Below are 23,912 nucleotides of genomic sequence, written 5' to 3' on the forward strand. Positions count from 1 at the left end.
CATGAACAGGGAGAGGAGAGAAAATCTGGACAGTGTGAGCCTCAAAGGAGGGAAAAGCAAGAGAGGGAGGAATAGGAAGGGTTTGGTAACGACAGAGAGAGGAGAACAGGAGCCCCACGCCTCCACCCCTGCCATCAGGGCGCGGAGTGTGGGAGAAGGAAAGGCCACCGTAGGAGAGGGCAGCTTCCAGAGCAGAGTCAGACTGAGTGAGCCAGGTCTCAGTTATAGCAAAGAGAAGCAGGGAGTGAGAGAGAAAGAAGTCATGCACAGAGAGGAACTTGTAAGAGAGGGAGCGAGCATTCCAAAGGGCACAGGAGAAAGGGAGAGAGGAGGGAGGGTGGCAGGGGATGGGTATGAGGTTGGAGGGGTTGACACCAGAAGGAGTAGAGGTTGCAGTTGGCAGGCGAGGACGAGCGCATGTAGGAATAAGACAGGGACCAGGATTGGGAGAGATTTTCCCAGAAGCAAGGAGGAGAAGCATGGATAGAAAGAGGATGTGTGAGGATGATTTGTAGGGGTTTGTTTTAGTGCAGGGGATATAGCTGTGTGGTGTCAGAGGATGCAGGTAAGAAAGGAGTTCATGTGAAAAGAGAAGTGGTGAAGGAAGGAGAGATGGAGATATATGAATGGAGTTAGAGACATACTGAGGCTGGTAAAAAGAAGTGCATAATTTGAGAAGAAGTGAAGTCACAGCAAATATAAATGGTAAAGGCAGCATCACAGCAGTAATGATGCAGTCTGGTATAGATGATATCCTCCTTTCCAGTGTAGTTCAATTTCAGGAATCAGGGCCAGATGGGGTGTCCACTTCTTCCTCACTTCTTTTGAACTTCCTTTTAAACTTCAGTTGTTCTGTAGTCATGCCACTTATAATGGGCCACTTGGATATGGGCTGCAGTATACTGTAGTAAATAGAGAGTGTCCAAGCCTTTATGAATGTGCTTGACAGCAAGGGGTTTGCTATTGTATTAAATGGTAGACTGTACCTCTTTACGGAAGTGTGGGAAAATGAATACAACATACAAAAACAGGTATTATATAAAAAATCTAACAAGGCGATGTGTTCCTTAATTTGAATTTTGTTTCTAAAAAGACTTCTTATTTGAATCCTAATTTTCATCCGGGAGAGCAAAGTAATTAAAATTACCCTTCACACAGAGTTATTTGTTTTCAATTTGGATTGTAAATTTTGCACATAATTCTGTTTCACAAGATTTCTTCAGGTCTGCTTGACATTGTCAGGTTCAGGTAAGAAACACAATGTTTTTATGTATAATATTTGGACCAAGCTTCAAGAGTGCAATACAACTTCAACAGCATTCCCCATAAACTGAAAAAATAAAAAGCTGCAACAGAAAGGTATATTAAACATAACTGCACACTTGTAACCAACTAGAAATTCTTCATATGTTTATTTTGTGTAGAACAAAGAAGCAGTCGAAGATAATTATTCTCAATATAAATAACTTTGCTTCTCATATTTTCCCTTAAACCTGTTATCCCCTTTCTTCATCACAGTAACCAGAGCAAGCATTTATCCAGCCAATAAAGCACTTTGCCTAGATGTGATATTTGACTCCTCCCTGTCCTACTCCATTCATAGTCATGCTCTGTCCAAAACTTGTATCTTCTCCCGCTAAACAATTGCTAAGATTCTTCCTTTCCTCTGTCACTTTGCTAGAACTCTAATACAAGGGGGGCGGGGGAAGGGCAATTGGTGTTGTCAGGTGGGCAATTGTAGGGAGTGCCCACCCCTGGATCAGGCTCTGTAACAAATGATGGTGGCTGTAGGAAGGGAAGCAGATGGACTAGTGTCGCTGAGTGGGGTTGAGCCCCTATGACTGTGTTGCTGCATGGAGGTTCGGGAGCAGGGGCTTTTGCGGAGATGCTAAGAGGTGTTTTGTTAGCGCTGGAGAGCCACTTGAGGGGGGCTTTGGTGGCCAGCTCCTGGGGCTTCCAGCAGCATGGGATGAGGTGCCACCTTTTGTAGGTGGGCTAGAATTTAGGGATGGGGCTGTGCCTGTCTCGGCGGGTGAGGCTGTGCTGCGCTGCCTGGCTCCTCAGTGATCCCGGGCTGAGGCGGGAAGTTTCAGATGTCTGTTTTAAGGAAGTTATACATGCATTACCAGCCCATTGGATGATGCTTCTCTGGGGTTTTTTGTTTGCCTTCCTCTGGATCAGTGGTTTCCAACCTTTTTGAAGTGAAACTTCTTTGTTGGAACCTGGCACACATCTCCTTCATGGAGGCAGAAGTATGTAATGGAAGTGACGTAATTGGACTGTGTTGACCGAGCATGCGCAGAAGCTTCCGTCACCGCCAGCGCATGCGCAGAAGCGTCCGTCACCTCCAGCGCATGCGCAGAAGTGGCCGTTGCCACGAAGAGGACAAGATGGAACCGGAGACTTCCATCTGTAGGAACCCTGGTTGAAAAACACTGCTGTGGATCAATATACTGTAAATATAAATATAGGTTAAAATATCTATCATCTAAATTTAGCATAGGTTGAACTTAATGGACACATCTTTTTTCAACCTCATCTAATAATGTATGTAACTATGTACCAAATGAAGAAAAATAACAGAAAGCAATCTACATACTACAAAAAAATGTGATAAACGTGGAAGAAAATGTAGAGACAAAACAAATCATAGAAACTGGTTCATGGAATAGAACTCCATTACTTTTGTTCGTTAACTGTTGCTTAATAAAGTTTCATTGCAAAAAAAAAAAAAAAAAAAAGAAGAGAAAAAGTGCCACGACTCCAGAGAGTCAGCAGGGAGGCTGAGCCGGCTCAGAGAGTGAGTCTGTGCCAGGAGGATTCCAACTGTACTGCAGCTCAGTCACAGACTCTGCCTCATTGTGTGATCCTCTCCAGTGCATTGTCAGTGGAACGTTTCTCAGAACCTTCTGGGCTTGATTCTGCAGGTAAGCAAAGTCACAATCAGGAACATGTCATTGTTGTATTCCTGCACATGCCGTGCAAGGAAGCACCAGTGTTTCAGAGCCATGGGGCAGCTTGGTCTCTAGGGATGCTCTGCTGAACCAGGGATATGACACTGGACTTTGTTGGATCACAGCTGGGTGGTTAGTTCATATTGTTTCAAGCTGGTAACACAATACTGTGTACAGCAGTGTTATCACCTTCACATTCTATAAAACCTATTAGCTGTACCCGTTTTCTGAAATACAGTATAACTTATTGCTGAATTGTAACTACAGCATTTTTTGGCAGCTTTTTTAATGGTAAACGGCGTTTTTATGTTAAATAAGCGCAGTAATCACTGGGACATATTTCAAATAAGCACGTTATGGACGGCAAAGAAGGCTTGGGCTGCGTATTGGTGTATAAGGATGTCAGACCTTTACCAAAGGAAAGGGTACTTTTGTATAGGGCTCCTATGTCAATCCCCCATGTTCCCGAGCTGTGGCATCTGATTAGAAAACTTTGATACCTGCATGGACTTTGCATGGGGAAGAGGAAGGAGGGGGTGTCTGATTTCTCTACGTGTCAGTCTTGTTCAATCCAACTGATCTAAACCAAAAATCAGAGAGCACTTCTGCGGACCTCAGCCCGAAATTCATTGGATTTATTTAATTGCCCCCAAACCCCTTTTACACCGCGTCAAGGCTGAATATGCTTCGAATGGCATATTCAGCTCTGAAGCCTTCAGAAGGTGATCATTGTATATGTTAGTACTAGAATATACATATTTTAATATCATTCTTATTTGATGTGAATTGGATGTATCTACAAAGGGTGTGTATAACAGTTTGTTATAATGGAGTTTCTGTAGGGGAGTAGTAGATGCATTTTCTCCAAGAAGATACGGTACATACTGCAGGGGATTCCAAGGGAACTCCCAGGATCTTGAATGAGATCTTATTGTAGTGAAATCTCACAATTTTTTTTTTTGGTTGGTCATGGAAACTTTGAGGGGGGGAAAGTGCTGAAGACGAAATCCATTGAGGAGTCCAAGTCTGTGACCTGCCTCCAGAAGTAGCTTACGTGTCCATTTCTCATCTGATCTGCTGCTGTGAGAGGGACACGTCTGCTTAACCCATCTAGCGGTCTGGAAGGATTATGAGCAATCTCCATCCTACAGGACAACCATATTTCGATGGAATTGACCTAATTAGCATCTAAAACAGTTTGCCTTGGTCTTTAGACATCAAAAAGCATTTTTTATATATTCACTTAAAACATTTTTTTTTTACTGATACTGAAAAATAAAGTTGCCTATGATATTTCCTACCAATGCTTTGTAGATTTAAGGACCAGAATTCAATTGGAAGGTTGTTGTCTTGTGGTTGGAATGCATCTGTCATCCTAATTAGCCTCCTTCGAAAAACGCAAACCTGTTGAAATGGTAATTGTAGCTATTTGTGCCATGTGGAAAACTAATAGGTTCTAATTTTCAGTGGGTCCTGTATCTAACGAAAAGAAGGGAAGCAACGCTATCCACTAAACTAATGAATCTTAACAAACTTGTGAATGTGTATTGTGAACTTATAGAAGTAAAAAACATCAAATCCACAAGTAATGTCCAGTATGGGATATACTTCAGTCCAGCAGCCAGAGTCCGAAGAGGGATTTCCACATCCCTCCAAACAGTGAGTAGGAAAAAGAAACATATCCCCCGGCGCATTGGCTCAAGCAAGAATTGCAAACAGAAAAGATAGAGGGAAAAACAGTGAATTAATAAGCAAATTAATGCAATTATTTAGTTGGAACAGATGTATTTACAAATCAACTTTTATTTCCATTTCCATTATTGCAACAATATTTCCACATTTCAACTCAAAGTATTAATAGTCAGATTTCTATAGTTGACTAATTAGTGAAAGAAATTCCCAAATCAACATGAAATTCCTATTCTGTCAATACAGCAATACCACCAAATGGTGGTTAATATTAAACTTCAAAGCAGGCTCAGAATAAAGTATATTTAATTAAGGCGGTTTTCACCTGATCTGGCAACTTCTATAGATATCCTCCTGTGGTTCCAAATGGCAGCAGGTGAGTTAGTGCAGTATGTACTTGTCACCCAAATGGAACTCAGAAATACTTTCTCATTTCAGTATATTGGCTTGACATAAATGGAGAGAATATCATTGTACAATACATTTAATAATTGAACTGGCTTAAAACAATATTGCACTCACAGAACAGCATTTGTGTATAAGCATTGTGGATAGCTTCCCAGCTTAAATTGACAATATTTGTCCCTCCTTCTGTTCTGCCCACAACTTGGCTTCCAACGGTGAAATCTGCAGCCTTCCTTCTCTCCAGGCTTGTGCACAGCTTGCAACAGGTAAGATACCAGCGGTATTCACTGGAGCGTGCCCGTGTCCTATCCACGAGCACTCGCACAAGCCACTGACTCCCGATTGGCCAAGGGAATACAACGCATCACACAGACTATGGTGGTCTAACGATCAATCCAATGTGTTTCGCTATGGTGCTTCGTCAGGAATTTTTTGGACATCCCTGACGAAGCACCATCGTGAAACACACTGGATTGAGCCTTACAGACCACCATAGTCTGTGAGACGCATTGTATTCCCTCGCTCCAGTGAATACCGCTGGTATCTTACCTCTCCCAAGCTGTGCACAAGCCGGGAGAGAAGAGAGGCTGCGGATTTCGCCGTTGGAAGCCGGGTTACGGGCAGACCGGAACAAGGAGGGACAGAGACTGTCAATTTAAGCTGGGAAGCTATCCACAACACTGACACACAAATGCTGTTCTGTGCAATATTGTTTTAAGCCAGTTCAATTATTAAATGTATTGTACCATGATATTCTCTCCTATTTATATCAAGCCAATATCCTGAAATGAGAGAGTACCTCTGAGTTCCATTTGGGTGACAAGTACATACTGCACTAACTCACCTGCTGCCATTTAGAAACACAGGAGGATATCTATAGAAGTTGCCAGATCAGGTGAAAGCCACCTTAATTAAATATACTTTATTCTGAGCCTGCTTGGAATTTAAATATTAACCACCATTTGGTGGTATTGTTGTATTGACAGAATAGGAATTTCAAGTTGATTTGGGAATTTATCTTTCACTAATTAGTCAACTATAGAAATCTGACTATTAATACATTGAGTTGAATTTTGGAAATATTGTTGCTATAATGGAATTAGACCTACAAGTTGATTTGTAAATCTGTTCCACCAACTAAATAATTGCAATAATTTGCTTAATAATACACTGTTTTTTCCCTGTATCTTTTCTATGTTTGCAATTCTTGCTTGAGACTATGCACCGGAATTCTTTTTCCTGGGTCCTGTATCTGACTGATGTATAATGTCACAGCAAATAAATACCTAGGGTTTGACAAGTTTCAAGTAGGTGCAAGATTCCTCAAACAGCCTTTATCACAATAGATTAGGTAAAAAAAAATAGTCTACTGATGTTTGTGTGTTATACCTCCTCTCTCGTTTTGAGTACTGATCATTTTATTGCTTAACTATTTTCGCTAAAGATTATAAAAACCCTCCAAAGCTTTCGTTTACCCTGGATTTTAAAATATATATACTTTACCTTTTTTTTTTTTTAAAACAAATATGTAAATCCGCTACATTTAACCTACTAAACATGCCATTGGTTCACTTTTGTCCTAGAAGGTTCTACCCCTTTACTTCCCACTTCCTGTTTTCTATGAAATTCTGTTTCACCTATAACTTTCTTCTCACATTTCAAAGCTCCATACTCCTCTGCCCATCCTTATATCCCAGCAGTAATTTCTCGCCTTATCCCTCCCTGCGTATCTTCTGAAACCATTCTCCCTCACTGCTCGCTACTACATAACTTTCTTACCCTCCGCATATGCTAAACACCTTCCCTTCCCACTTTCAAATAATATCTGAAGTGTAGATAACCGGCCAATGGGCATCAAGGAATTTGCTTACCTTTTGGAGATAATTCTATTAGAGCAATTTGGGAAATCACAACCCTGGTATTATCAAGCTATCTGAGAGTGGGTACAGCCTAGGCCAGTGTTTCTCAACCTGGCTGCAGGGAATCCCTGGTGTGCCGTGACCCTCTGACAAGGGTGCCGCTGTTCCAGGGCAAAAACTCAGCTGGTTGCTCTGCCTGCAATCTGCCTCTCAGCCCGGCACAGAGGAGAGTGAGAGAACCCTATTCAACTCCAGACGGTATAGGACACACCCGCTGAGCAACTGACCTGTGTGAGAGGAAAGGAGTGATGGCATTGTGTGAGGAGGATAGAGGGATTTCTGGGGAGTGTGTGATGGCTTTGCATGGGGAGGGTGTGAGAGGCGTGCGCTTTTTGTGGGAGAAAAGAAGGTAAGAAGTAAGAAGCAGGGGTGAATGTGTGCTGTGTGAGAAGGGGGATAAATGTGGAGTGTGGGGGTGTGTGCATGCTTGTAAGCATTGAAGCGAGGAGGGGATGATTGAGGTCTGAAGAGAAGGGGTGCCTTTAGATTTAAAAAATCTTTCAGGGGTGCCCTTGCTCAAAAAAGGTTGAGAACCACTGGCCTAGGCTGTTGTCCTGGGCCTGGTAGAGGAACAGGACTGGCTGACCCTGTCTCTGTCTGACTTGTCCTTTACACTTCTGGGGCCAGTCCCCCCCTCGTCTTGACAGCCATGACCCAATGCCAAGCTCAACTGTAGCAAGCCCCTGCTCCCCAACCGTGACTCAAAATTAACTCCCCTGCTCAGCAATTTTGCCTGGGCCCTGTTTCTTGCTGAAAATCTGTGCCCCAATAATTCTCTTTCCAGGTATTGGATAAACACTGGGGCAGTAAAACCTGAGATGAGACACCATCCTCTTCAGCATCGTAGTAACACAGCTCCTGAGTGTTTTATTAATTTGCAAATGACAGCTTGAAAATTATATAGGGTTATGTATAAATAAATGCAATTGTTAACAGTGTTGTGTTTTTAATTATTTTCTTGAAAAGAAGGCCTAGTTGCAGTAATAGCAACAATATTTCATCTCACAAGTGTAGGTGGCAGCAGTTTGTAGGCGCTACAACCAGTCAATTGACAAGGCAATTCTTATCTTAACGTCACCCGGCTTTCCTCTCCATCCCACAACTTCACCACAATTACCTATCAGAGCTCTCGTACCTGAAACCCTGCTTGGTAATTTCTTTAAAGAGGGAAAGGGAACACGCCCAGATCAAACTTCATGTGCTGAGGCCGGTGTTGCACTTCTTCTTGCTGGGTGAGCTCTGCATGTGAAGGGGCTTCTTACCGGACAATAAGTACTGAATATCAGAAATGGTAAACCAAGCTACAGGCATACCCCGCTTTAAGTACACTCCCTTTAATTACACTCGCGAGTAAGTACATATCACTCAATAGGCAAATGGCAGCTTGCGCATGCGCCTGTCATCACGTCCTGAACAGCAATACCGGCTCCCTTCCTGTACCAAAGCTGTGCGCAAGCAGGGGGACTATAGAGCCTGTTACACATGTGTTATTTACATCAGTTATGCACGTATATAACGATTTCAGTACAGTACATGCATCGATAAGTGGGAAAAGGTAGTGCTTCACTTTAAGTACATTTTCGATTTACATACATGCTCCGGTCCCATTGCGTACGTTAATGCAGGGTATGCCTGTATATGGCATTCAAAACGGAAAATTATACAGTAGGTCTCACAAAATCAGCCCCTTTATGAAGAATAACAAAATATTTTATATACAAAAAGGCAGTTGCCGACCCCATAGCTTTTCTTTTGACGAATAAATTAGAAGGGTTTACTGCATAAAAACCAAAAGCTTTCTGTATCGGTGATTTTCTCTTCCCATATGAATGCTGCAACCATGGGGGTTATACATTAAACTGTGATGGTGCCCAGCATTAATGCAGATTCATGAAGAGCCTTCAATGAGGAGCAAACAGAGCAGCGGTCAGAACTCTCTCACTGATTATTCAGTTCTGTTTCTTTCCTTGATTTAAGCGCTTTAGAGCGGGAGATAATTTTACTGTACAATCTTTCCTAGGACCAATGTGTACAGTACATAACGGCAGTGATAGGTCTAACTTCTAAGGCTGCGCTTATAGTGCCAGCGACGTCGCGGCAACACACATGCATTGGATTGGTCATGATCGCTGGACGTCATCTCTATTTGATTTTCCATCGACTGTCTCCTGACCGTCGTGTCGCCGTTGCCGGCACTATAAGCGCCTTAAGTGCCGTATGGACATACAACGTAAGTCCTGAGGGCTGGCACTCTGAAGGCCCATATAACATACTTTGTACGTCATGCCCTTTTATTATGTATTTTACAAAGGCGATCGCATTCACTCTTCGGTTCATGTCATCACATTGGGTTGCGATCATGTGATACCTCAGGGATCAGGCACGATCCACATGTTTGCGACTTTCCGGATGGGCCGTGGGACTCCGGTTCAGCAGACTCTCAGGTATTCAAGGGGTTAAGGAGTTACACAATTGGTATAAATGCTTGTTACTGTCAACAGGAAGAAAACATTATGTTGACCACTATTTTATAGTTAATTATGCAAACAAATGTAGCATTACATGATCTGTTTTCTTAATTTGTTTTGTATAAATGCAATGGGTTACTTCCAGCATGTATTACTGTGGGAAAGTAGACTCATTTCTTGTGTGACTAAATGCTTTTTACCACAATTTGAGACCTATAAATGTTTATTTAGTTGGTTTGTAAACAGTTGGCTGAGAATTGCGGGTGGTGTTGTCCTCTTGCTGCTCCCTTTTGTCTGATATTGTATATTCAACAATTTTGTATGTCCAAAGCCCCTCTTACACCACCTCCCCTTATCTTTATTGGCTCTCTGTTAAGGACAGAGTGGGCTAAGGGTAAACAAAACATTTGATTGGCACTCACTTATACAAAAGCCCCTAATTAATTATATTTATAATGAATTTGCAGAGAAGTCCACATATTGACATAGTTATATATGATTAGGAAAGCAAATTAGATTTGTAAAATTATTGACATATTCTTTTTTTTGGTCGACCAGGTAAGATTGCACACTTTAAAAAATTTTTTTTTTAAAGTTTCCACTTCTCCTTGTAACTAATCACCAACGTGATCAAAATAACAGCACAGAAAGTAAATGAAAACGGTGTTTTCCACACATTACAATCCCTTTTGGAGAGAACTGTCGTTATGGACAATTATGGAATAGTGCCCTGCAGGCATCTCTGGAAGAATAGGAATAAATAATTAACTGTCATTACTCATTGTTTGAGTTATCCTTCCAAATATGACACCCATTTTCTAACATTACTTTGGTATAAACTGTGGACATTCTCTAGGGATTATACTTTTCCTTTTGGTTATAGAGTAGTTATCATAACAACAAAAAATGTTAAGTAAGTAATTGAATATAGATCTGACTACATCTCCTAGGACATCTTAATTATCAGCATTACACACAGCTCTGCTACATCAGTACCAGTGTCTAGAGACTTCATTCCATCTAGTAAAAGGCAAAGTGAGACACAGAGGAGAGCTGTGGTTTAGAGTCTTTGAAGTTAGAAGAACTGCAAACCCTTTAGACGTGTATTGTTTCTGTGGAAGCTCTCAAAAATGTGTTGTACATTTGTGGAACCCCAGCCCCCTTGTCTTACAGGTGCGCCAACGAGTATTCTAAAACTTGCCTGGGAAAATCTGGGGCAATCACCAACAAAATCCAGGTACATGCTTCAACATTTTAGTGACATTTCTGCAGAAACTAATGGCCCATCGGATTAACACAGCAGGGGTCCTGGGCAGTCCCATTCAGTTTGAATGGGACTGCCAGGGACCCCCGCTGTTAATCCGATGGGCCATTAGTCTTTCTGCAGAAATGTCACTGAAATGTTGCAGCATGTACCCAGCATGTACCTGGGTTTTGTTGGTAACTGCCCCAGATTTGTTTTAGAATACTAGTTGGCACTACAGTATGTATTTAAAAATGATATTGCAGTGATACAGCCTATATTTGTAAATGAACAAAACAGATTTTCTGTTGTAGTATAATGTTTTAATAATCATTTTTTAATTCCTAAATGAGGATATATGGCAAATATAGTAACTGGTCTTGAAGAGTCAAGCACCTGACATAAACTGTGATTATAGGTAACCTCCTATGGGACCCCAGGGTTACAAAGGACACAGGTTGTAAAACACTGCTATTTTCTTTTTTGAAGTGTGTTACGTGCATATCACCAAACTGCCAAACTGTGTGTCAATGGGTTACACATACTTTGTTAACACTAAACTCTAATTGGGTGGAAGAACTGTACATTAATTCAGTGAGTATAATAAACAAGTGCATGTTTGAAAAGAATATTATGATTAAATTCTAATGTCACAAAACAGCAAAGGAAAATGTTCACATTACAAAAAAGTGAATCCATAGAAAAATAAGTGTGATGATGTTCAAAAAGTATAATAAAGTTCTCAAACTCGCTGGCTCAAAGGGTAATTCTCATGAATAAATGTCTTGCAGCTGATCTCAGGTGGCTCACGACCTATGTAATGGATAGAGAAGAAGGGGAGAAGAGCGCAGGGACCCGACTTCGTGTAAAACCTTTTTGCTTTTTGAAAGAACAATATTAAAAACAGTAATGCCCTTACAGGAAAATAATTCTTTATCGCATATATCACCAGTTTGAGGCTCGGGCAGGTAGTCCGAATACTCCATTGTTGACTCCTATGCAAGTTTGTGGAAGCGGCTATTCCAAGCAGGGAAGGTGACGTTAGATGTTTTGACACCTTCTCTGTGCAATCCACTCCACTGCATCTCTAACACTGGCGGAACAGCGGTGTATCTCCTGCACAGACAGAAATGTCCTGGTGAAGAGGGGGAGAGGGGTGGGATGGAAAAAAGTTGTTAGGAAGCACCCAGCGGGTCTGCCTCTGCGTCCGCTCTGCAACCCTCAAATCGTGACAGCACCGTCTCAGACGCAGGATCACCAAGTGATCATTGCACAAATTTCATGGGAATGTACCCACAATGCCCCTTTGATCTCGTGTTCCATATGAAACCACTGCAATATGTTACAAACATTTAAAAGACGTGACTAACTGTAGTCACATGATGGATACCAATTTCTCTTGGCCTAAAAAAATAATTCTGTGTAGACCATGGGCCTTACTTTTTAAGCCTTCTTGAACATACCTTATCTTAAATTATTAAACAAGTATTTTCACATAAATTCAAATAAATGATGCAATGTGGGAATGGATACAAAATAAAGTTGTACGGTGGTGCATCTGCTTGCGGGAGAAAGTAAACTGGACTGCTATCAAATAGTAGAAAAAAAATATTTATTGGCACATTGAGAGCAGCAACGGAAAAAATCTCTTACGTGTTTCACGCAAAACACTGCGCTTTAGCAAAGAGTACTAACATATATTAAAAACATACCGATCCTAAATACCCATAATGCCCTGCTCAGTGACCAATAGAAACACTTGAAACCGAATCCACACTACACCTGACGTGAGGATAACCTTCTCCGTTGATAATCAGTAGTGGGGGAGGTGTCTTACGGAGCAGGGGAGTCATGGGTACATAAACAAGTAAAGTGATTGGCCACGAGACTATGCTTCGCAAATACATAAAACGTATGTTTTGATGTCTTGGTCTAAACAAAGTCCCGAAACCAATAATTAAAAAGTAGAAACAGAGATCTGTATCTGAGTGAAATACCAACACCTTGCTGAGAAATAGATCCTGAAAAAATGTAACAAAAATAAAGTAAACACTTATTTTGTATCTATCAATGGTCTGGTTAAACACTGAGAAATTCAGCGTCACTTATGAAACAAAATATTTACTTTCCAATACGGTAAGCATATAATTCTAAGGCCTCGTTCAGGGTGCCAGAGGGAGGGCGTTCGGGAGGGAGGGCGGCAGTCTGCTGGGCGATGTGTGTTCATCCTCCCAGCAGACTTTTTCAGGAGTTGAGGAGGCGGGGAGGGGGCGGGGCTACAGACGGCAGCTTAGGGATCCAAGTTGCAGTCTTGAAATCATTCTCAAGAAGGATTTAATTGGCTGCCGAGGTCCCAGTGACGCTGCTGCAGCTTCAAAAAACGATTTTTTTGTTTATTGAAACTGTAGCCAGCGTCAACTCCGTACTTCGGAGACAGTGCAGCTGCTACCCTGACAACCAGTATTCAATTTGAATACATTGTGTCCCTCGGCAGCTCGCACGTCAGCACGCCCTCCCTCCGAAGCCTGCACCCTGAACGAGGCCTGAGGCTGAGTCCCCGCTAGTGCTGAGCGGGTGGCACTTGCTGCAGTTACTTACATATATAGATATATGTAAGTCCCCTCTCACGCGGTATGCGCTCATGCGCGGGCACACACGCTCACCCGCGCTCGGTGCTTATGTAAACAAAAAAAACCTGACTTTCTAGTGCGCTCAACTACCCGCAATGCCCCCCTCCCCCGCGCATGCGTAAATGCCAGGACACCCGGTGCTCATGCTTGTAGCATTCTCCAAGCATGAGCGTGCTCAGCGCCAGCGGGGACTCAGCCTTAATGACTCCAATGGGGAGATGTACAGTATGATACATTCGGTTTCAAGTGTTTCTATTGGTCACTGAGCAGGGGCATTATTGCTATCTAGGATCGTTGTGTTTTTAATGTTAGTACTCTTTGATAAAGCGCAGTGTTTTGCGTGAAATGCGTAAGAGGTTTTTTCCCTTGCTGCTCAATCTGCCAATAAATAATTTTTTTTCTACTAGTTGATAGCAGTCCAGTTTACTTTCTCCCGAAAGCAGATGCACCGCCTTACAACTTTATTTTGTATCAACTCGCTTTGGTTGGAGCGCGCTGGCAGTTCATGAGGATCCACGCAACAATAGAGTGAGTAAAAAACCTTTAATACAAATTATAGGCTAAAGCAGTAAAATTCCAGGCATTACTGAAATCCCTGCTCTTTGATTGGTCAGAATTCCGGGCATTATTCATTCAGTAATGGCCGGAATTTTTGACAACTTGCCAACTCACCTCAAAGCAGAGATGCAGCGGCTCGCACTGAGAAAAAACCTGGCAAGTTTAAACCTTAACTGCAGCACCTCTGCTCTCCTCACTGATCACACTGAACATGGCAGCAGAAGCAGCCTCTCTCCCCCTCTCTCTCACAGCTGCTAGTGCTGTCAGAAGTTGCTGTGTCCCAACTGGTAACTTTGTTGCTTGCAACAAAGTAATATTTCTCACCACATCAATTGCCTGTGCTACTGTAAAGTCATTTGTATTTCTTTTTAGTTAGTTATAGTTAATATCACAGTCTCCCCACTTCTCTCCCACACCCCCCCTCCACCCACCTCTCCCCCTCCATTCCCCCCAATTCTCCCCCTCACCCCTTTTCTCCCCTCACCTCTCCTCCCCCACACCTCTCTCTCCCACCTCACCTCTCTCTCCCACCTCACCTCTCTCTCCCCCTCACCTCTCTCCCCCCTCACCTCTCTTCCCCCTTACCTCCCTCCCCCCTCGCCTCTCTCCCCCCTCGCCTCTCTCCCCCCTCGCCTCTCTCCCCCCTCGCCTCCCTCTTCCACCCACCCTCACCTCCCTCTTCCACCCCCCCTCACCTCCCTCTTCCTCCCCCTCACCACCCTCTTACTCCTCACCTCTCTCCCCCCACCACCACTTCTCTCTTCCCCCCTCCTTCACTTCTCTCTTCCCCCCCCTTCACCTCTCTCTTCTCCCCCTCCCTTCACCTCTCTCTTCTCCCCCTCCCTTCACCTCTCTCCCCCTACACCTCTCTTCCCCCCCTACACCTCTCTTCCCCCCTACACCTCTCTTCCCCCTACACCTCTCTCTCCCACCCGCAGCCCTCATCTTCTACTTTACTACTTATTCCTACACAGGTATATACTCTACAGTGATAAAAATCAATGACTACAAAAATGTATCTTTTTTTATGAAAAATTAAAAATTAAAAAAAGCATACATTTAGCCTATAATAGTAATAATCTCCTCAGAACAGGGCATTACTGGCCATTAATGCCCTGACTGGGTTAAAGTCCCTCGGCTTCGCCTCAGGCTTTCAACTTTTCCAGCCAAGGCATTATTGGTCAGTAATGCCCTGTTCTTCTCCTTTGACCATTCCTCTGCATAGTGTTTTTAATAGGAAGTTAGCTATTAAACCCATGTGTTGTGGGAGGAAGTACTTCCTCTTTCCTATTTGTAGTCGTATAAAGATCCTAGTCATTTATCCACTAGCTTTCTCGGCTAGGTGGCTGACATACAGTACAGTAAGTTGCTCCTTTTGATGTTGAGAACCCAGTAATTGTCTTTAACAAAGAAACATGAGTGAAAGAGCACTATGAAATCCTGGTGCATGTTCGACATGTTAAGGTTTTTTGCGCATAATGGAAATCCGTAGAAAGATTTTATTTATAAAATGTTTCACCAGGAAGTAATACAGGCATACCCCGGTTTAAGGACACTCACTTTAAGTACACTCGCGAGTAAGGACATATCGCCCAATAGGCAAACGGCAGCTCACGCATGCGCTTGTCAGCGCGTCCTGAACAGCAATACTGGCTCCCTACCTGTACCGAAGCTGTGCGCAAGCGGGGAGACTATAGAGCCTGTTACAAATGTGTTATTTACATCAGTTATGCACGTATATGACGATTGCAGTACAGTACATGCATCGATAAGTGGGGAAAAGGTAGTGTTTCACTTTAAGTACCTTTTCACTTTACATACATGCTCCGGTCCCATTGCGTACGTTAATGCGGGGTATGCCTGTACATTGAGAGTTACCTCTCGTTTTCAAGTATGTCCTGGGCATCGAGTTATGATGACAAATAATAAATACATGGTTACATAAGTGAACAGGGTATACATTATATACAAGACATTGCATGCACAGTAAGAGATAATATATGTTATAGGCGTATGTAACAGTTACAGACCAGATTAAAATTTGAAACGGCTTTAGTTTTGAAAGAACTTAGACTGGTGGTGGATGTGAGAGTCTCCGGTAGGTTGTTCCAGTTTTGTGGTGCACGGTAAGAGAAGGAGGAGCGGCCGGATACTTTGTTGAGCCTTGGGACCATGAACAGTCTTTTGGAGTCAGATCTCAGGTGATAAGTGCTGCATGTGGTAGGGGTGAGGAGCTTGTTCAGATAGATGGTAGCTTACCCAGAAAGTATTTGAAGGCAAGACAGGAAAGATGAACTTTGCGCCTAGACTCAAGTGATGACCAATCTAGTTCTTTGTGCATTCGGCAGTGATGTGTGTGGTAGTTGCATTGGAGGACAAAACAGCATATTGAATTGTAGAGGGTATCAAGTTTGCTAAGGTGGGTTTGGGGTACGGAGCCTTATACTATGTCTCCATAGTCATAATTGGCATTAGCAGCTGCTGTGCGATATGCTTTCTGCCCAGCAGGCTTAGGGAGGATTTGTTCCTATAAAGTACACCTAGTTTGGCATAGGTTTTGAATGTCAGGGTATCAATTAGCATCCCAAATGTTACATGGGGGTCAATCCATATGGAGGTATTAGTGTTGGTTCTGAGTTGGATCACATCGGTATAAATGCATGTTACTGTCTAAATCAAGACACAACATTGTATTGAGCATTATTTTCCAGTTCATTAGACCCTCTATGCAATACAAACAAATTCAGCATTACTGATCGATTTTCCGAATTTGTTGTTATAAATGCAATGAGATACTTCCTGGGATGTGTTATCATGGGAAAAGTAATGAAACCTAATTCTTGTGTGACTAAATGCTTTCTGTTCAAGCACATCTTGCATAACGTCATACTTGAGCAATTCAGTTATACTTAATAAATATGCAAACGTGGACAATTATGATCAAATGATATTGAAATAATATACAGAATAACATTTCATACTAACATTGCAAAGAGGCATATTTCCCCGTACTGAGAGACCTGCCATATGTTTTATTAAACCTTTTACCCAGCACCATTTTGAAAGATTCTTATTGTGTACAAATAACATCTGCTGAGCAAAGGAAGCTTAAAGATCAGCCGAGCCACTACTGTATTTTCATATTGGTCTACTGGAATACACAGGAGCCATTCTGGCCAATACACACCACATCGTTTGCACAGTAGACCTCATGCAAACCTGAGCTGCTTATAGTTACATGACATTTGAATGAGCATGAAAAGGAGCACTCCACTTCCTTGATGATAATTGGACAATCTGAAATAAACACAAGCACCAGACCCATATAAATCAAATAGTGTTGCATGGTTTTAGTTCAGTTTTCCAAGCATAACTTTAGAAAAAGATATGGTTAATGCAGTAATAGAACATATGCTACAGTTTCACCATTCCTGACATGTTTTATGTGTAGCACTGTTTCCCCTCCCTCCCCCCCTCTTTTAAATTCTTATGAAGGGTATCCGCGCTCCCTGGAATTTCACATAAGGTACTCCCCAACATAGTCTCTTTTTATTTTTGGTCCGGGTCTAGACAACTCCCTCCCTGGTGTCGCCTCAGAGAGGTTCCCCCCTTCCTTAACTCGCAATGGGTGCCCAGGGTCCCTGGTGAAGCATCAGGGGCCCAGCCCCGGCCTCTTCTTTGCTGCGCTGCTGTAATGTCCTAAAACACTGCCCTGTTCTGCATCTCAGCAGTGCCTCAATTTGTAGCACTGCTTTCCCATTCCTCCCCCCCCTGGGAGATCTTGCCTAAGCTACAGGTGTTGTGGTGCTTGTTACCTGTGAGGGTTCAGGAGAGATGAGCGTCCGCGATGTTAAGGGGAAACAAGACAGGCTTTTGGTGATCCTTCAGGTTCTTCTCATCTTGTTGTCAGCGCCTCCAGTCACAGCAGGCTCCAGGGTTCCTGGAGACAGTCCTCACCATGACAGACTTCTCTCTCTTACCCCTACCCAATAGACTGTTACTTAGGCAGGGGTATATAAAAATGATTCTTTATTGAAGCAGCCACTGCAGATGGTATTACAGCGTATGCATCATATTCTAGAATGGGTCCCAGACCCCTGGATGGTGCTGGCTTTCTTGCAATATTGAGGCCTTGTGCTCTGCACAGATCTTGGGCTGCACTCAGCTCCAGGAGGAACTGAAGGCATGTCTCAACCCCAGGAGGGGCTGCGCTGGACTGAATACAATTTGGAACACTTCCTCCCTAAGGCACAGAGGGGGAGGGCACAGGGTCTGCACCATGATTGGCTCGTCCCAAACAACATTCTCACGTTCTTGAAGAATTTTGTCTTGTCCTGTATTTTTTGCTAATGTTGCAAATTGGATTATCAGTGATGAAGATTGAGGCCCTTATTCTGCAAACTGTGCTAAGTGCCGATGGATGTGCTATCGCAGGAAAAGCCCCATTAAAGAAAAATGGGGCTTTCATGCGATTGAACGTTATCTGTGCTTATCACGTTTTTATAGAATAAGGGCCTAGTTTGACCATTGTGTGATGGGATCATATCATTGATGATGTCATTTGTGAATTGTATCCAAACTTAGACAAAAGCCTGCTCCTTGATCTGGGGAACAATCATGCAAAATGTGGTTACGATATCTTAAGAGGTGTCCAAATGCAAACAAACATCTTTATAAAACATATAGTGGATTATACTGTATGTCTGCTTCTATAATTAACAGTTAAGCAGCACTTTAATCTTTATTGCTGTGTTGGTTTTGTCAGCCGTTAAAATAAGAGGCACTGTGGGTGATTGCAAGACCTGCATTGCTGGATCCTTTTGTAGTAAAGTTGCCTGTGATACTTTTCAATATACTAACATGAACATTCTAGATGCAGTACAGGCATACCCCGGTTTAAGGACACTCACTTTAAGTACACTCGCGAGTAAGGACATATCGCCCAATAGGCAAATGGCAGCTCACGCATGCGCCTGTCAGCATGTCCTGAACATCAATACCGGCTCCCTACCTGTACCGAAGCTGCGCGCAAGCGGGGAGACTATAGAGCCTGTTACAAATGCGTTATTTACATCAGTTATGCACGTATATGACGATTGCAGTACATTCATCGGTAAGTGGAAAAAAGGTAATGCTTCACTTTAAGTACATTCTCGCTTTACATACATGCTCCGGTCCCATTGCGTACGTTAATGCGGGGTATGCCTGTACCTTTTTTAGATGGCATATGAGTGATCTGGGTAGTGTTTCTCCATAAACCTTCAGATAAGTAAACTGCAAATAGCACCTGTCCTTTTCCTTATACATCTCTTACATGGGACCACTATAAGGAGTATTGGTGTCGCAGTTTAGCGTAGCGGGTAAAAATAAATAAATATAAAAAGTAAACACTCATAGTTCTATATTTGAATAGTAGAGGAGGTTGAAAAAAGACATATATGTCCATCAAGTTCAACATATGTTAAATTAGACAATGGATACTTTATCCTATATTTGTACTTGCAGTATATTGATCCAGAGAAAGGCAAACAAAAAACCCCAGTGAAATATTATCCAATAATGTATCATAAGGGAATAATGTAATTCCTTCCTGAGTCCAAATAATTGCAATCCGATTACTCCCTGGATCAACATCCTTCTCATGTTTATTTATTTGGTATATCCCTGAATACCTTTCCTTTCTAAAAAGATGTGTGTTTTTTTTTTTAGAGATTTATTGTATTTGCCATCACAGTCTCCATGGGTAATGAATTCCACATTGCAATTGCCCCTACTGTAAATAACCCTTTCCTTTTTTGCTGTTGACATCTTCTTTGCTCCAACCTAATGGATTACCCTGTGTAATTTGTTCTGCCCTTCTTTGGAAAGCTCCTTGTACTGTCCCCGAAATATATTTGTATATAGTTATCATATCCCCTCTTAGACGTCTCTTTTGTAATGTAAACAAAGCTAATTTAGCTAGCCTCTCCTCATAAATTAGATTATCCATCCCCTTTATTAATTTGGTGGTTCTTCTCTGCACTTTTTCTAGTTCCAAAATTTATTTTTTGATAGAATGGTGACCAAAACTGTACTCCATATTCAAGGTGGGGTCTGATCAATGCTTTATATTTTCATATAGAATTATGCCTGCTTCCCTTACATCCCCCCCACCCCCGTTTAATGCAAGATAAGATCTTATTTGCCTTTGCAGCTACTGCATGACATTGGGCACTATTGCTAAACCTGCTGTCTACAAGCACTCCTAAATATTTCTTTGTCCATCAAGGATTCAGTGTAGATTCAAATGGCCGTAAAGTTCTTGTCAACCATAGTTATATATTGTGAAATATGAATCTGTAATCATTCTTGACGGGAACATTGGTTTCAAGCACATCAACTACTTCTGTTTTTTTGACTAATGATGGCACCATAATTACTTTGCAAACAAAAAGCTAAAGAGAAGCTAGCAATTTAAATGACTGCAAATAGTATTATCATTACAAAAATTAGTTAAATATTGTAAAAATATGGGGGGGATTGGGGGACCTCCACTTCCGATCACATTTGGTGATTGCGATCTCACACTAGAAAATGAGCTCTAATAGAATGACGACCCCAGTATGTGATATACAGTGTAACATTCTGGGTATGTCATATGGGGCAGCAAAAGGCTTAAACATGTCACTGTCCTTAGCTTACTTTTGTCCTATGCAGGACAGGCTCAGTGAATTAACCTTGTACAGTGTGTATATTAAAACCACAAACACAGAATCTTCTTTTGTTTTTAAAGTAAAAAAAACCCAACATTTAAAAGGGAAGGCCAGGGGAGCACATGTGCTCAACTTCAATTCCATATTATCATCTACTATACAGCAACTAACAATGGCTTTGCATTTCAAGATTGATATCTCCCTAGTAGCAGACTTATTGCTACTGGCAAAAAAAAATGATTATTTTAAGGGTGTAATGCTTTTTGTTTCAGCAACACACTTAGAAATATCTTTTTCCCTATGCTGTCGGTGAACTTTTGAAACCCCATATTTCCCCTTTTCAGATTAAAATAGAAAGGTAACGAAGCTGACCTTCCTAGAGACACTGCATTTTCTGATGAGAATAAAGTGTTATTTCAGGGTTATGTATCAACTTATCTGAGGAAGTTCTAGTATTATGCAAAGCAACATGTTTGTCAAGGCGATTCCATTGCTTTCAATTACCATTTTTCTTTTGATAAATGTATTTTAAATGGGTTTAATGGTGCAGTGCATTAGTGGGAATGTGATGGTCAAAGCAAAGTGGATAGAGGAAAAATACTGTAGAGTTTTCCTTGCACCCAAGAAATCTCCTTTGTTTCACACACTTAAAGAACAGTTGTATTTATGCTAGAAAATTAGGCAGTTAGTTAACAAAAATTATTATTCTACATGTGGACTGGCTGACATGGGATCCTGACAGCTATATTGGTGTTATATGGGCATTCTATATGTTTATTTTATGGTCAATCTAATATATGTAGCCGAGTCCCCCTACCCTGCCTGCAGTGCAGGGGAGCTTGCCAGTAGTTGGCCGGAGCTCCACGTGATCGGGAGGTGGGGGCGGCCATTTTGAGTACTCGCGCGTGCGGTGAGGTGCGCATGTGCAGTGTAAGAGTGTGGCGGCCATCTTATGACGACTCCGCAGGCGCGGGACTACAAGTCCCAGAATCCCTAGAGGGAGGGACTGTCCACTTGGGACCATCCCAGCCAATGGGATTTGCGCAAGCAGGAGGAAGAGGATATCCTCTGCACACGGAAAGCCTGCGAGTCAGTGCTGATAGAGGAGCCAAAGGAGAAGGTAGTGTCCAGAAGCAGTGCTTCCTGGGCTAGGCCTAGACCTTGCCCCATAACCCCAGTTAGGCCCTGAGTCAACCTAAGAGGTGTTGCACTGGTGACCGGATGGCCGCGCGGTGCCCCGCGGCTTGGACCAGGTCACTGGATCCATAGACATTCAGGTGAGACCCTCCGGCTGGAGCCCACCCCACAAGTCGGATCAGGATCCTTAGGAGAGAGGGGATTTGTGTTGTAGGCCCCCCTGCGTGGGACCCGCTCCAACGCACTACGCCAAGCAGCACCTGGGTACTGCAGTACCTAGGCAGGTACCCAATGTGCACCTACATCCACAGGGGGTAGCGCTACCTCACACGGGTGGAACTTGCTGGGACAGGACACCAGGGGTATTGGTGCCACCGCACCTTCAGTACTTTGGGGGAACCACTGCGTGTGGGTAATTGGGTGTATACTGTGGGTATAGTTGTTTTGTGTTCAGTAAACCTTAGTATATACATTGTGTGGTGTATTACTCATTCCTGTGAAGGGTTATCCCGCCCATGCTGGGATCCCTCATAGGTGGAGGCGCTGCACACAAGGAGAAAGAGCTCACCCCAGGCTCGAGGAGGCTTACTGTAGGCCTCCTGTGAGCAACAGGTACAGCAGCACACGTAGTTCCCTTAGGCATAGGGAAAGGAGGACCTTTCCCTACCACTCTCTTCCTCTGTCTTGCTCTCTCTACCCAGCAATAGACCCTAAACTTAATCAGTATATGGATTTTTATGTTTATCTTAAAAAATAAATAAATACCATTGAAACCATAAAGTCAATAAGCAGTTGCCACTAAACTGTTCCTTACATAAGAGCCATATAGGGTAATGCTACTGTGTGCACTTCCTAATAATTGTCTTTCTCTTATAATAAGTTCAGTGTTAAGGAAAAGGAAACTACAATTACTCTCTCCTGCTACTGTGTAGCCAAATGAGCAATGTTAATTAGTGTAACTTAGTTCTAAAGATTTTTTGACTTAATTTGACCTCTTTTTATAAAAGCTAGCGATATGTAAAATTACAATTTTATTTGACAATTTGCAATTTTATTCCTTCCCCCCCCCCCATGGGTGCAAAGCGCATTATTTTATTTCTGCTTTTTACAAACATTTACTGATTTAGCCAAGATTTAACAAATTATTCACACAAACTTGATGAAGCATGATCCATAAATAATTACATTTGAGGTGAACTTTGACATTTTTGCTAATTTATTGGAATCTACAAATGCCCAAATTCACAAAGGTTTGAGAAGGATTCGCTTAATATTTAATCATGGAAACACATAATAACAAGTAATGAATAGAAATGGACTTTAAGGATGATCATGCTTTTTATTTCCTCAACCCCCCCCCCACCCCTTGAAAGCTTCAGACCAAGAAATATCCTACATGTGGGTTTTTTTTTTTTTTTTTTTTTAATCAGTTCTGTACTATGTGAAAATACTTGTAAGCAACTCTGAATGACATTTGTAATTTATTCTAATGTAACACGCCCTTTTAGGTTCTATAGCAACCATTTACAAAGTCACACCCCCCACCCCCTTCCTCTTCTCAAACAGGCTCTGGCACACCCCTTTTTGAGACCTGCCCTCTCTCTAGCAGTTAAGAGCTCCAATTGTATCTAGTGACTGCCTGGTCACATGATCTTCCCCACAGAACTTTGTATCTTTGGTCCTCTTCTGCTGCATTGGCAGCTATTTAGTGAACCCCTGAGCCGAATAATCGCCGATCGATCGTCAACTTAGCTAATTACTTATCATTGTGTGTATTGTATTGACACACATGTTAAAGTGAAAAAAATTAAAATATATATAAAAAAAAAGGCAGCTTGGAATGCTGCTTTAAATGTCTTTTGCAAGCACAGGTGTTTGAGGTAGTTTTCTACTTTAAGGGATAGGTTTGTGTTGAGATGAATTCCTCCAGCCCAATGATAACGTAACTAGACCGCTAACTGCCTACTAAATAAAGTGCTTTTTTCCATCATTGGTGATTGGTTAACTTCCATTCAATATGGTGACAATTTGTTATTAAACAAACCAGAACACAATGGATGGGGGGATGACATTTATTTCATAGTCTCAATTGACATTGCTTACAGATACTTCCAACAAGTTTACCTACAGTAAGTGGCACTACAGCTTTTGCTTGGATAGATGCTTGAGTGCAGGTCTGCATATCCTTAAAGCAAGGGTGCGCAATACCATTCCTCA

General features: G+C 42.2%; 1 protein-coding gene and 1 long non-coding RNA gene across 5 annotated transcripts in view; one reads left to right on the forward strand and one right to left on the reverse strand.

Annotated features, from left to right (window-relative positions):
• Positions 1–1,406: 1,406 nt before the first annotated feature.
• LOC142492969 (uncharacterized) lies at positions 1,407–7,276 on the reverse strand. The gene is made up of 3 exons (XR_012800943.1): positions 6,920–7,276; positions 4,256–4,358; positions 1,407–2,921 (listed from the first exon to the last, which is right to left on the reverse strand). It is a non-coding gene; the product is annotated as an uncharacterized LOC142492969 (long non-coding RNA).
• Positions 2,768–23,912, forward strand: part of RRBP1 (ribosome binding protein 1) — an 85,833-nt gene continuing 64,688 nt past the window's right edge. For 2 of the 4 annotated variants that reach the window (XM_075596281.1, XM_075596284.1), the window contains exon 1: positions 13,716–13,836. In XM_075596281.1, coding sequence (XP_075452396.1) covers positions 13,814–13,836 — 23 coding nt within the window. In that variant the 5' untranslated portion in view covers positions 13,716–13,813. Of the gene's footprint in view, positions 2,928–13,715; positions 13,837–23,912 lie in introns of those variants that run through there. The other 2 variants (XM_075596283.1, XM_075596282.1) reach the window with 2 other exon arrangements.

Source organism: Ascaphus truei, chromosome 4 (assembly GCF_040206685.1).
Source record: "Ascaphus truei isolate aAscTru1 chromosome 4, aAscTru1.hap1, whole genome shotgun sequence".
Classification (NCBI taxonomy): Eukaryota; Metazoa; Chordata; class Amphibia; order Anura; family Ascaphidae; genus Ascaphus; species Ascaphus truei.